This window comes from Natator depressus, chromosome 1 (assembly GCF_965152275.1).
Source record: "Natator depressus isolate rNatDep1 chromosome 1, rNatDep2.hap1, whole genome shotgun sequence".
In the NCBI taxonomy this organism is placed as follows: Eukaryota; Metazoa; Chordata; order Testudines; family Cheloniidae; genus Natator; species Natator depressus.
In genome coordinates, this window is record NC_134234.1 from 107,347,459 (window position 1) to 107,361,656 (window position 14,198).

The 14,198-nt window shown below is 42.1% G+C and overlaps 1 protein-coding gene and 1 non-coding gene across 4 annotated transcripts in view; one reads left to right on the forward strand and one right to left on the reverse strand.

Moving 5' to 3' along the window:
* The window catches only part of NAXD (NAD(P)HX dehydratase), an 80,787-nt gene that overhangs the window by 35,638 nt on the left and 30,951 nt on the right, over positions 1 to 14,198 (forward strand). For all 3 annotated transcript variants that reach the window (XM_074963653.1, XM_074963663.1, XM_074963642.1), the window contains one exon: positions 5,187 to 5,295. In XM_074963653.1, coding sequence (XP_074819754.1) covers positions 5,187 to 5,295 — 109 coding nt within the window. The remainder of the gene's footprint in view (positions 1 to 5,186; positions 5,296 to 14,198) is intronic.
* On the reverse strand, positions 11,522 to 11,593 carry TRNAF-GAA (transfer RNA phenylalanine (anticodon GAA)). The gene has a single exon. It is a non-coding gene; the product is annotated as a tRNA-Phe (tRNA).

The window sequence follows — 14,198 nt, forward strand, 5'->3', positions numbered from 1 at the left end:
CTCAGCAGAATATACCAACAAACCCTAGCAATCCTTCTCCAGGTACCACTCCCCATCCCAGAAAGTTCCCCACCTACAAGGCAGGTGATGATACTGAGGCCTTCTTAGAAAACTTCGAAAGGGCCTGCCTTGGGTACAGCATCTCTACCGACCAATACATGGTAGAGCTGAGGCCACAGCTCAGTGGACCCTTAGCTGAGGTGGCGGCTGAAATGCCTAGAGAACACATGAACGAGTATGAACTGTTTAAATCCAAGGCGAGAGTCAGAATGGGGATAACACCCGAGCAGTCTCGTCGGAGGTTCAGAGCCCTAAGGTGGAAACCAGACGTGTCATTTACCCGACATGCCTACCACGTTGTGAAACATTGGGATGCCTGGATATCAGGAGCAAGTGGTGAGTCTCCAGTAAATTTGCCCTTCCTAATGCAAATGGAACAATTCTTAGAGGGTGTTCCTGAGGAAATAGAAAGATACGTCCTAGATGGGAAGCCCAAAACTGTAATCGAGGCAGGAGAGATTGGAGCCAGATGGGTGGAGGTGGCAGAGAAGAAGAAAACTGGTCGCAGTTGGAGCGGAGACCAGAAGGGACAACCGCAGACCACACCCTATTACCGGGGGCCGCCCAAGGCCCCACCTACCTCCCAAAGAGCCCTCCAGACACCTTATCGTCCCACCACCCCATTCTCCAGCAACCCACCTCGCCCCAGTGACCCGTCAGCTGGACGATGTTTTAAATGTAACGAGCTGGGGCATGTAAAGGCCAACTGCCCCAAGAACCCCAACAGATTACAGTTCATTGCACCGGAATCACACCAGAGGTCTGCAGGCCCAGATACCTCCCAGATACCCTTGAAGCGGAGGGAAACTGTGAGTGTGGGCAGGAAGAAGGTCACCGCGTGGAGGGACACGGGAGCACAAGTGTCAGCTATCCATGCTTCCTTAGTGGACCCCAATTTAATCAACCCAGAGATCCAAGTGACGATTCAACCCTTCAAGTCCAACTCTTTCAATTTGCCTACAGCCAAGTTGCCTGTCCAGTACAAGGGCTGGTCAGGAATGTGGACTTTTGCAGTCTATGATGATTCCCCCAACAGCATGGGGATGGGATAAGACTTGGCCAATCATGTGAAGCAGGCCAAGAGGGTGGGAGCGGTCACCTGCAGCCAGGCTAAACAAGCCGTGAGGCCTAGCTCTGTTCCGGAAACTTCTATCAGGACCCGGTCAGAGGTGATGGACCCGGACCCCAGGCCAATGTCTGCAACAGCAGTAGTGGATCCAGTCCCAGAGACCCAGATGGAACCAGTTCCAGAACCGGAACCAGCCGAGCAACCAACACCAGACCCATTGTCAGCACTGAATCCAGTACTTGCAACCTCAACACCAGAGGGCCCCACCGACCCTGAACTGGCAGCAGCCGATAACCCGACACAAGAGGCTCAGCCGGAGCCTGAATCCCAACATAGTGCACCAGCGGAGAGCGGTTCACAGTCAACAGAAACAGCTCCATCCCCTATATCGCTTCCAGAGGGACCAAGCCTAGGTCCACAATCCAATGAGGAACTGATGTCTCCAGCATCAAGGGAACAGTTCCAGACCGAACAGGAAGCAGATGAAAGCCTCCAGAGAGCTTGGACGGCGGCACGGAGCAACCCACCGCCTCTCAGCTCTTCTAATCGATCCAGGTTTGTTGTAGAAAGAGGACTTTTATACAAGGAAACTCTTTCTGGTGGACACCAGGAAGACTGGCATCCTCAGAGACAGTTGGTAGTTCCAGCTAAATACCGGGCCAAGCTCTTGAGCTTAGCCCATGATCATCCTAGTGGCCATGCTGGGGTGAACAGGACCAAAGACCGTTTGTGGGGGTCATTCCACTGGGAGGGAATGGGCAAGGATGTTTCTACCTATGTCCAGTCTTGTGAGGTGTGCCAAAGAGTGGGAAAGCCCCAAGACCAGGTCAAAGCCCCTCTCCAGCCACTCCCCATCATTGAAGTTCCATTTCAGCGAGTAGCTGTGGATATTCTGGGTCCTTTTCCAAAAAAGACACCCAGAGGAAAGCAGTACATACTGACTTTCATGGATTTTGCCACCCGATGGCCGGAAGCAGTAGCTCTAAGCAACACCAGGGCTAAAAGTGTGTGCCAGGCACTAGCAGACATTTTTGCCAGGGTAGGTTGGCCCTCTGACATCCTCACAGATGCAGGGACTAATTTCCTGGCAGGAACTATGAAAAACCTTTGGGAAGCTCATGGGGTAAATCACTTGGTTGCCACTCCTTACCACCGTCAAACAAATGGCATGGTGGAGAAGTTTAATGGAACTTTGGGGGCCATGATACGTAAATTCGTAAATGAGCACTCCAATGATTGGGACCTAGTGTTGCAGCAGTTGCTCTTTGCCTACAGAGCTGTACCTCACCCCAGTTTAGGGTTTTCCCCGTTTGAACTTGTATATGGCCGTGAGGTTAAGGGGCCATTGCAGTTGGTGAAGCAGCAATGGGAGGGATTTACACCTTCTCCAGGAACTAACATTCTGGAATTTGTAACCAACCTACAAAACAGTTTGTGAAATGGGCAAGCAAGAAACATGTATCCATCAGTAGCAGCAATTCAGTCTATTCTGGAATGCTTTAATTAAATCATTTGGGATTTTCTATATTCTCCTTTGAAAGTTCACTTAACAGCTATAGCTGTCTGTAATGTGTTGGTAGATAAATCAGTCTTTGCACATAATACGTTAAAGGAATTTATGAAGGGACTTGTCAGTATGTATCCATGCATAAAAGTTTCAGTCCCATCCTGTGATCTCAAATTAGTCCTTACGCAGACTTCCTTTGAGGCCATAGCAGAGTGTTCTTTGTTCTACTTGTCTATCAAAATGGCTTTTGTCATAGCTATGACATCAGCTAAACAAATGAGTGGATTAGATGCCTGCCTGGTGTATCCTTCATTCACTGTCTTCCAGAGGATACGGTGGTGCATTGCTCTAATCTTAGTTTCCTTCCCAGGGTGGTGTGTGACTTTCACCTTTTAATCAAACTATTAATTATCCAGTGTCTTTTCCCTACACCTTGTACTCATGTAGACAAGACAGAGCTGCATACTTTGGATGCTAAAAGGCTTATGCCTGGTCTACATTCGGGGGGGATCGACCTAGGATACGCAACTTCAGCTACGAGAATAACGTAGCTGAAGTCGACTTATCTTAGGTCAACTTACCTCACGCCCTCATGGATCGGGGTCAACTGCTGCCGCTCCCCCGTCGACTTTGCTTCTGCCTCTCGCCACGGTGGAGTACAGGAGTTGACGGCAGAGCGATTAGGGATCGATTTATCGCATCGACACTAGACGTGATAAATCGATCCCCGATAGATCGATCACTACCCGCCAATCCGGCGGGTAGTGTAGACATACCCTTAGTGTCTTAACAGTGTCTTCATTTCATACGCTGATAACCATAAGGGACACTCTCTCTCTTCATAGATGCTACTTAGTTGGGTTAGGCAGTGCAAGCAGGAGCTCTGTGAACTAGTATCCATTCCACCTTCCTTGGGGGTTAGATTACACTCTACTAGAGCAATTGTAGCCTTTGTAGCACACCTTAGACATGTTCAAATTGCGAAGATCTGTCGAGCTGCAACTTGGAGCTCTGTATGTACACTTACAAAACACTACTCCCTAGACTTAGCATCTCAGTGGAATGTGCAATTTGGAAGAGCATTACTTTGATCCCTGTTCAATTAGGACCCCAAATCATACCTTCCTTACAGGAAGTGCTGCTTATCAAACTATCTCATGAGTGGAAATATGCAGAGGATACTAAAAGAAGAAATGAAGATTAATTACCTGTAATGAGAATTCTTTCAGATGGATTCTGCATTGTCTCACTCCCTGCCCACCTTCTCCTCAGAATCTTAAGTCTGAAGAGGAAGTGGAAGGAACAGAAGTGGCAGAGGACGTCAAGCCCCCTTTCGTAGCCTCAGCCTTGGAATGTTCCAGAACACAGAGGGGAGTGGTGGGAGGTGATGCTCTCATTTGGCATTGCTCTGAGCAGGTTTTCCTGAGGTGTACCCACTGGCACATCCCCAGTAGTGTGAATATGCAGAGTCCATCTGAAAGAACTCCATTACAGGTAAGTAACCTTCATCTTCCTTTGGGGAAATACAGCATGTATCGTAGGGAACAATTCTATTGGGAGAATGATTAGGTCTAAGAGATCTCTTCTATCTCTGAGGCTTTTTCCAATATGGAAAGATGCACTGTTTTAACTAAATAGATGTAAAAATCAGTCTAGTTAAACCAGTGCAGACCCATAACCCTAGATGTATTTAAACTTGTTTAACCCTTTCTTAAATTGATAATGTATTGATACTGCTGTATTGGGGGTTTGCACAAGTTGAACTCACTCAATTGTTAAATCAGTTTCATTAAACAACTGCATTTTTCTAGTATACACAAGGACTCATGTACTAATCTAAAGGAAATCTATTATTTCTCCAGTGGCACTTACCTTTATACTGTAGTTTGCCAAGTTCCTCATACTGGCATATTTTAAAATTCAAATCAGAATTTTGTAGAACTCAACTTGTTTGACATTTTTTTTACAGTAGAGGCTTACAGTAATGTCAGTGAACCTTACCTTCGTAAAGGTGAAGGATAAGTAAATAGACATATCATTTACCACAAATCTGTTTTTCAAAGATGGTTTCTTTACAGTTTTGGGTAGTGATTTGAGGGGAGTCTGAGCTCTATATAGAACAGAGAACACCAGTCCTTTTAACTAATGAAATAGCTGGGCATTTGAACATAAAGATCCTGATCCCTAGAACTCCTAATTAAAGCATTGATTGTGCATCTGAGTAGCATCCTGTTCAAGTGAACAGGATTCCTTGTGGGATCAGAGTCTGCCTGCACAGATCTAATTGCAAGACTGGGGCCTTTGCTAACAGGCATTCCACTCCTTAGAGAGCCCTCAGGCTCAGGCCCCAAATGGTTCCCAATTCTCCTCTCCCCAGTAAGATGAAAAAACAAACTTTCAACAAAACAAAAATCTGTTTATTTCAGTAGGGGGCAAAAACCAGCATGATAGCAGTAATGTTTGGCTAATCTCAGATGTACATGGGAGATGCTAGATTTCAGATTTGAGAGTGTTGAAAGTAAATGCTTTGTACTTGTTTTCCCTACGTAGTGACCGTCCTAATGCTGTTCATGAAGTGGAAAAGTGGTTGCCGCGACTGCATTCAGTTGTCATAGGACCTGGTTTAGGTAGAGATGACGTACTACTTGAGAACGCTAAGGTAATGTGTACTCTAGTATTTTGCTCTACATCTTTGTTACTGAATTTTATAAACCAAGTTGTCAGTTTTTGTGCAGCTAAACTAATATTTTTCAGTGGGGTTATTGTGTAATAGTCTTAATGGAGCTATTAAAATATAGTTCGAAAGCAACATCTGTAATAGGATTACTGGCTATAAGTAAATCAAAACTGCCTTCAAATGAAATTTCTATAAACAATTTCTTTTTGTTATGACTGGTAGTAGTCAAGATCTGTTGGTCACTAAATGTGAGTAACTATAATTTAAAGAGAAAAGTTAAAACTAGAAGTTGCCCAGCCTTTGTGGTGAGGGTCATAGATCTTAGGGCTTGTCTACGTGGCAAGTTGGTGCATGGCAAGCCACAGTGAGAATCTGCAGCATGCTAGACTGCCACACGTTAACTCACTGTGTGGACTCTGCTACCACACATTAACAGTTAAGAAGTACACTTTGATGTACTCCCATTTCAAATGGGAGGCAAGCTTGTACACTGTAGATTCATCCTCTGGCTTGCTGTTGGCTTGCCACGTAGACAAGCCCTAAGTCATATTTTCACCATCAGAAACTCAGAGTGAGGCTTGAAGCTCATGCATCCAAGTGGTTTATTTTGATCACTTTCATTTTGATAGTAAATCTGTAAAAACAAAGGCCAACATTTTCTAACGCAGGTGTCTAAAGTTAAGCACCTAACTCTATATTTAGGCTCCTATGTTAGAAAATGTTGTCCCCAAACCCCCCCCCCCTTTTTTTTTTAACAGATTCATCACCAAAATGGAAATGATCAAAAATAATCACTGAAATGCTTAAGCTTCAACTCACTTTAGGCACCCAGGTTTGAAAACTTTTTGCCAAGAACAATATCAGTAAGCAAATGTGTACCCACGCACTGGAGGAGTTGCTAATAAATAAATATAAACTTCCTATTCTAGTTGAAGCAATATTCTTGCTGGAAAAAAGAGCATTTAAATATTTCTACACAGAGAGGAACAAACTGTTACGCAATATTCCAAGATGAAGTCTTGCATTATTGCTGTCATATGTCAACACACCAAAGTTCACGTTTCAGTCTAATGCCGGAAGCTGTGTGTACAATATAGTAAATTCTGGTGAAGCGAAATGCTGGGCTAATCAGTGACCGTAACAAGAAGTTGGATTGCTAGGTTTTCCAGAGATCTTGACATTTCAACGTGGAATTTACAAAACAGTAGATTCAAGAAACACTTAAACCAGAAGGTTAAAGTATCCTGAATGTGATGGAGAAAGAAAGTGATTTTGGGAACTTCTGCATTGAAACTGTGACTTATCTTCCTTCTGTTTATTTTTAAAAAATTATTTGATGATGTATAGATGCTATATTAGTGAAAAGACTCTGTGCCCTGTGCCCCCACCGTCCCAGTGTGCTAACAAGTGGGCGGTTCTCTTTATTTTTAGAGCTGGTCAAAAATCAGTTTTTATTTCTGTGAAAAACTTTGAACAAAACAGGTTTTCATTAAAAATGTTTACTTTTCTATGAGATGTTTCTGTTTTTCAACAAAAAACTGAAACAAAACAATCGTAATGTTCCATTTCCATTTGAAATTTTTATTTCATTTCAGATTTTTTAAAAGCAAAACAAAAAGTTTAGAATTTTCAATGAAAAGTCCAAAATTTGGTTGAAATTGAAGGTAAAAAGTAATTGTCTAAAAATTTTGACCAGCTGATTTATTTGTGTTGTAGAAGAGGCCTCTTTGGCCTTGTCTTCACTGATAAGAAAGGTGTGTGTTTTACCTCAGGGTAACTAACATACATAAGCTATCCCTGAGGTAATAACACAGTGACGATAAGGTGCTTTAGTTTCGCTATGTGGTCAACACGTCAACGCCAACTTCAGGCGGGGGTATAGGGTTGACCTTTGCAAGCTTACCTTGTGGTGAAACTAAAATGTCTCGTCTTCAATGTGTTTTAACCATGGGGATAGCTCAGGCACATTCGTTACCTGGAGGTGGAATATGCACTTTTTTTTAGCAGAGAAGACAAAGCCTATCAGGATACGGGCTCCATTCTGCTAGGCACCGTACAAAAAGCACATCAACTCTAGGAGCCATGTTTTGTGTTTGTGTATGTTTTCTGGGTCAGTACAGGGTAGAAAGGGCCTACTTCTCAATCCCCTTTTGTGTGGCTTATTTGGATTTGTTTAAATATTGTATTCACCCAAGGCTTCAGTATGTGAGTGTAGTCAGGGCAGGTGAATCCCAGTCACTTACATAGCGAGGCCTGGTGTTTCCATCATCTCTGTGCTAGAGATAGGTGCAGTCTGTTTGCTTCAGTGGTAAATTTAACTTCTGTAACTTTATTTCTCCCAAGGGGAAAAAGCAACTACAGCAATTGGCCATTTAAATTTGTATTGAAGAGTGGGTTTTTGTGTATCCTTTTCTTTACAATATTTTTGGCTAGTCTAAGCAAGCTGACTTATGCATATAAGAATGCAATGTAGGTTTGTAATTATCGCTTATATCTTTCTTTGACTGGCAGTGAAGATGGGAAAGAAGAGGGCTGTAAGATCTGCTCCTCTCTCATGAGAGAGTGGAGGTCTTAGGGCTCTATCCATCTGTCTTAACTCTGATCTTGTCTGTAGTGTATGAATATCTTCATAGTATCTGAGTGAGCTAAGATACTAATACACTCAGGCTTCTTATTTCTCATGTTAGGCACTATTAGGAAAGGAATAGATAATAAGACAGTAAATATCACAATGCCATTATATAAAGCCATGGTATGCCAACACCTTTAATACTATCTGCTGTTCTGGTTGCCCCATCTCAAAAAACATATATTAGAAAAAGTACAGAGAAGGGCAACAAAAATGATTAAGAGTATGGAACAGCTTCCATATTAGGAGAAATTAAAAAGACTGGGAAATGACTGATCATCTTGGAAAAGAGATGAATAAGGGGAGGAGGATATGATAGAGGTCTATAAAATCATGAAGGGTATGGAGAAAGTAAATAAGGAAGTGTTTTATGTGAAGGGGTAAATAACAAGAACCTGGAGTCACCCAATGAAATTAAAAGACTGCACTTACCAGAGCCCATGTCAGTGTTGGGATGAACTCTAGTAAACTTATTAACATGCCATGTAGGTTCTTTTGTTGTTGTTGTTATGTTTTTCTCTGTAATGCTTTGTTCCTTATAAAGTAGGCTTGCTTACAAAGAGTTGTGTGGTAACTTATGTTTGTAGCAATCACTCTGTTACCCATCTCTGAAGAGAATAGAAGCAGGTGTCTTAGGACAACCTGACTGGGAATGACACAGTAAAGGAAAGACAACTGTTCAGCCTGGGAATATTCTGGTCAGAAGGGAGAGAGACCCAAAAGAGGCAGCAGCTGGGGAGCTGGAAGCCAAGAGTTGTTGCCTTTGCTGAACTGTTGAGGGGAATACAGGTACAGTTGTTCTGTACTGTGAAAGCTCTTAATTGCGGATTCCAAGCAAGTTCACTGGCAAAGGATTCTTTTTGAATTCAGAGAGAAACTTAGAAGTAGGTCTTGCCTACATTTGTTTCCTGTGCAAAAGAAAACTGTTTGGAGAATAATTTATATGCAGTTTCTCCAGTTTTGTTAGTTTCAGTGATTGGGTGTTTCTGCTTTTTTTTTTTTTTTCTTTTTTTTTTTTTTTTTTAATTTTCCCCAAATCATCTTAAGATTTTCCTTTTCCTCTGCCAAAGACCACTCTCCTTCCCCCCCTTTAAACTACAAGGGTGATGGTAAACTTTTTAATGCATACTGTACATGTTAAAATTAGATCTCTTAACTAGCTTTCAGTTTGAATTGTATTAGTACGTGAATAGTTCATATAAAGAAGGACAAATATTTTCATAAAACGGATGCCTCTGTTACTCAGGATTTTCAGAACCCCCAGCAGGGGTAATGTAACTATTTCACTCCAGCCGGTATCGGGAATAAATCAATGGGAACACAGCAAGTCCGTCTGATAAAAGATTAATGCAAGTAAGTGTGCTCTATCTAAAATCGTTAGATTTTTAAGCACACTCAGAGATAAGCAATAGTTTCAGAACATCCCAGATACTTACCTAACATCTGGAACGATAGTGAGTAATTAACAGCAGGTTTGCAGTGACTAGTTGCTCACCTGCCGGGGAGAAAAGGTGTCAGGGGGAAAAATGTCTCAAGTTGACTTCGGAGGACTGCTCCAAATTACGCTCTATTATCTAGTCTTTTTATAACACATTGTTACAAAACACATAACCCAGCAGGGAGGTCACTATGAGCTATCATTTCTCCTAACTTTCAATAAACTTTTAATATTAGAGGGGCCCAGACTTAAGGTCTCCTAACCACCAAGGTTTTCAGTCTCATTTGTTTACTTTTCTTTTCCTTCCTCCCATTCTGATTAGCAGAAACTGCCAGCTAGTTTTGACTTTGCCTCTAAAAGCCTGCTTTCCAATTAACCCTTAACTATGCGGTGTTCTCTTTTATTAATTAATAGCGGCTGAATGCACATAACGTGGTTGCAGTTGGCTTGATAATATTTTGTGGTACACATCCCTCAAATCCAGGGTAACACGTAAGTTGCTGACATGTGTAGAGATTTAGGCTGGGGCTGGAGTCCAGGCTCCAAGACCCTCCTTCCTTGTGGGGATCTCAGAGCCCAGGCACCAGCCTGAGCATGAATGTCTGCATTGCAATTTTTAGCCCTGCAGCCCAAGTCCCGTGAGCCTGAGTCAACTGACCAAGGCCAGCTGTGGTCTTTTATTGCAGCGTTGATATATCCCCTCAATCAGGCTGGGTTCATTCTTTCTGTTGTTTAAATCTTTACCACTGTTAAAGGTTCTGCAAGCCAAATCAAGCCCTCAGCACACATAGAATATAGAATCATAGAATATCAGGGTTGGAAGGGACCTCAGGAGGTCATCTAGTCCAACCCCCTGCTCAAAGCAGGACCGATCCCTAATTAAATCATCCCAGCCAGGGCTTTGTCAAGCCTGACCTTAAAAACTTCTAAGGAAGGAGATTCCACCACCTCCCTAGGTAACACATTCCAGTGTTTCACCACCCTCCTAGTGAAAAATTTTTTCCTAATATCCAACCTAAATCTCTCCCACTGCAACGTGAGACCATTACTCCTTGTTCTGTCATCTGCTACCACTGAGAATAGTCTAGAGCCATCCTCTTTGGAACCCCCTTTCAGGTAGTTGAAAGCAGCTATCAAATCCCCCCTCATTCTTCTCTTCCGTAGACTAAACATCTCCAGTTCCCTCAGCCTCTCCTCATAAGTCATGTGTTCCAGTCCCCTAATCATTTTTGTTGCCCTCCGCTGGACATTTTCCAATTTTTCCACATCCTTCTTGTAGTGTGGGGCCCAAAACTGGACACAGTACTCTAGATGAGGCCTCACCAGTGTTGAATAGAGGGGAACGATCACGTCCCTCGATCTGCTGGCCACATGTGCCACTCCATAGCCTTCAGTGGATTTGCACAAGTGTTAGTGTTGTTGGAATATAGTAAATAATTCTCTTTTTGGTGCACAAGATAGAATAAAGTACTTGACTCGTTCTCCATTTTTTTGCTCTACAAGTTTAACAGAAATAAAAAGGAGTATAGTTTGCTTTGTTACTAAATGCAACAGGTATAATGAAAGGAACAGATCTGTTGATCAAGAGGGTGCCATTTTTACATAGGTTCTTCTCAGAGTAGGTGCTTCTGACTCAGAGGGTGTTATAGAAAATTACCTTGTTTTAGATTGAGGTTCAGCAGCAATAAAAATTTCTTGGGAACACTGGTTTAAATGTGCAAATCTCATGAGTTTTTCATGAAGATGTGTTTCTGCCCAGAGGGTGTTTGGTATCTTGTGTTCTATTTGTTCCAATGACAGTTACCATATTTTTTTAATAGTAGTAAACATTTTATATTATTTTGATATTTGATCTTTGGTAGACAGATATTTACATTTTTTAATTCTTGTTTTATTGCCTTTGAATGTTCATTCAAATAAATAAGAGTATTGGAGCATGACAAGTCCTGTGTGTCATAGAATCATAGAATATCAGGGTTGGAAGGGACCTCAGGAGATCATCTAGTCCAACCCCCTGCTCAAAGCATGACCAATCCTCAATTTTTGCCCCAGATCCCTAAATGGCCCCCTCAAGGATTGAACTCACAACCCTGGGTTTAGCAGGCCCAATGCTCAAACCACTGAGCTATCCCAAAATCATCTGCTGAAACCGAGATCAAACCAGGGACCTTTAGATCTTCAGTCTAATGCTCTCCCAACTGAGCTATTTCAGCTCATTCCCAGCTGAGCTGTTTCACGCAGCTGAGTGTTTTTGCTTTGACTTGTCAACAGTGAAATAGTTAGTGATGTTGGCATATAAAATAACTTAATAAGGTTCCAAAGTAAGACCCTGTAAGTAGGTGGTGTTCCCATCCTGTTCTGAACGGGGGAGTTAACCTTGAACTGCTATGGTACGTTGTATTCTGTGTAGAGGAGGAGAGTCCATTTAGATGTCTTCTGAATATTCCGAGTTACTAGTGTGATGAAGATGAGTAGTGTTTGAAGGTGAGATTGGATTTTTGAGGTTTTGTTGGGTACCTTTGCATCAGTCTTCTCCACAGAATATATTGGGGAGGTGTCTACCCTATATCTAATTTTTCAGGTAATAGGCATGAGGTACTGTCAAAATATTGAGGGGTCAAAAGATGAGGTTCTGAAACAAATGATGATTAGGTTAATAGCAGTAAGTCATCATGTTTGAATGGTGATCATCCCAGAGTACTGAAGAAGCTTAAGAATGAAGTGACTGAGATACAAAAATACGCAGTCCATTTAAAACTGGCTACAATACCAAATTGCAGTAATTGATGGTGTTATATTCTAAAAATGTTAGGGTTGGTCCTGGGAATTAAACAAAACACTTACTTTATTTCCAAGTGAACTGATTAAAGCAACCAAATATAATTGTAAATGCACATGATATAAGGACAAAACCAGCATGGCTTCTGTAAAGGAAAATCATGCTGTGCAAATCTACTAGAATTTTGTGTGTTTCAGCAAAATAATGGATAATGGAAAGCATGTCGGTATGTTTCATTTGGACTTTCATAAAGTCTTTGCAGGAAAGCAAAAAGTAGGAATACATAGTCAGTTTTCAATATTCCAAAAGATTAATTCATAGATTATAGTGCCAGAAGGGATCACCGTGATCATCCGTTCTGACTTCCAGCATAACACAGGCCATAGAACTTTTCTGAATTAATTCCTGCTTGAACTAGAGCATATCTTTTAGAAAATTGGGGGGGGGGGGTCCCAAGGCTCCATACTAGAGCCACTGTTAAATATAGCTACTAATGATCTACAAGAGTAGGTAAATTTGTGTGGTGGTAAAAATTTGTAAATGGTACAAAATTATTTAGATTGCTTGAGATGAGAAGATTGAAGAACTTTGCTGGGTCCTAAAAAAAAGGTAAATGAACAGTATGACAGCATACTGAAATTAATCCTTAACAAATTAAAAGTTAAACATGTTGGAAAGACTAATTTGAACTTTTTATAAGCGGCGTAGGGTTCTAAATTGACAGTAAGCATTCAAGAAAAGCCTCTGGGTGTTAATGTGGACTGCTCCCTCAAAACATCTGTTTGCTGTACAGCAGCAATCAGACAAAAAACAAGTGTTAGGGTATGCAAAGAATGGGCACTGTGTTCAGTTCTGGTCACGTCAGCAATATCAGAAGTAGATGGGGGTCCAAAGACCATTAGGGAAAATCGTTAGAAGAATGGAAGGGTTAGAGCTATCTAATATGGTGAAGAAATGAGCTTGTGAGCACAAGATAGATCGATATAAAATAACAAATAGTATAGACAAGTATACCCCCTGTGGGCTTGGGAACCGAATAGTCCCCACTGCTGCTCCTGCATGTCGTAAGAGGCAACTAAAAGGGGGCTGCCTGGAGAGGGATGGGCTCCCCCAGGTTAAAAATTTGCCCAAGACACACCATATGATGAGGAAGTCAACCATGTCCATACTGGATTGGTTGCAGCCTGGGTTAATAATGACCATGCCAACTGTCTCCTACCAGGGTGAACGACAAGTATACTACTGGTGTAATCCCAATAAAGAGGCTCTGTGGAAGAGAGAACATTACCATAGCCACATGGAATGTAAGGACATGGAGACAAATAGGGAGGTTGAAAGAACTCACAGATGAAATGGAACAATACCCCTGGCACCTCCTAGGAATCTCTGAGGTCAGACGGAAGAACTTTGGAGAGGCACTAACAGAAGAAGGCCATGTACTCTATTACAGTGGAGAGGACAAACATATCAACGGTGTAGGATTTCTTCTGCATAAGGATATGAAGAATACAGTATTAGGATGCCACCCAATGTCCAGCAGGCTTATTTCCATCAGTCTAAAGGCTGTACCGTTCAATATCACAGTGGTACAAGTCTACGCCCCTACAACAGACTATGACAATGAGCAAATTGAAGATTTTTATAATCAGCTCCAAGATATCATTGATAAGGTACACAAGAAAGATATCTTGATTGTACAGGGAGATTGGAGTGCTAAAGTGGGTACTGATGCACACGCAGACTGGCAAAATTATTGTGGCCCTTTCTGTAATGCGGTAACCAATGAGCGAGGATTGAGACTTTTGGAGTTTGCCAGCTATAACAATCTGGTTCTTGTAAATGCATTAGGAGTACATAAAGCATCCAGACGATCAACATGGCATGCACCTGATGGTTTTCATCACAGTCGGATCGACGACGACATTGTGCAAAACTGATTTCGTTCTGGCATCAACAGAGCTAAAACAAGGAGCTTCCCCAGTGCTGATGCTGGAAGTGATGATAACCTCATGATGCTAAACTTTTGGCTGCGGCTAAGG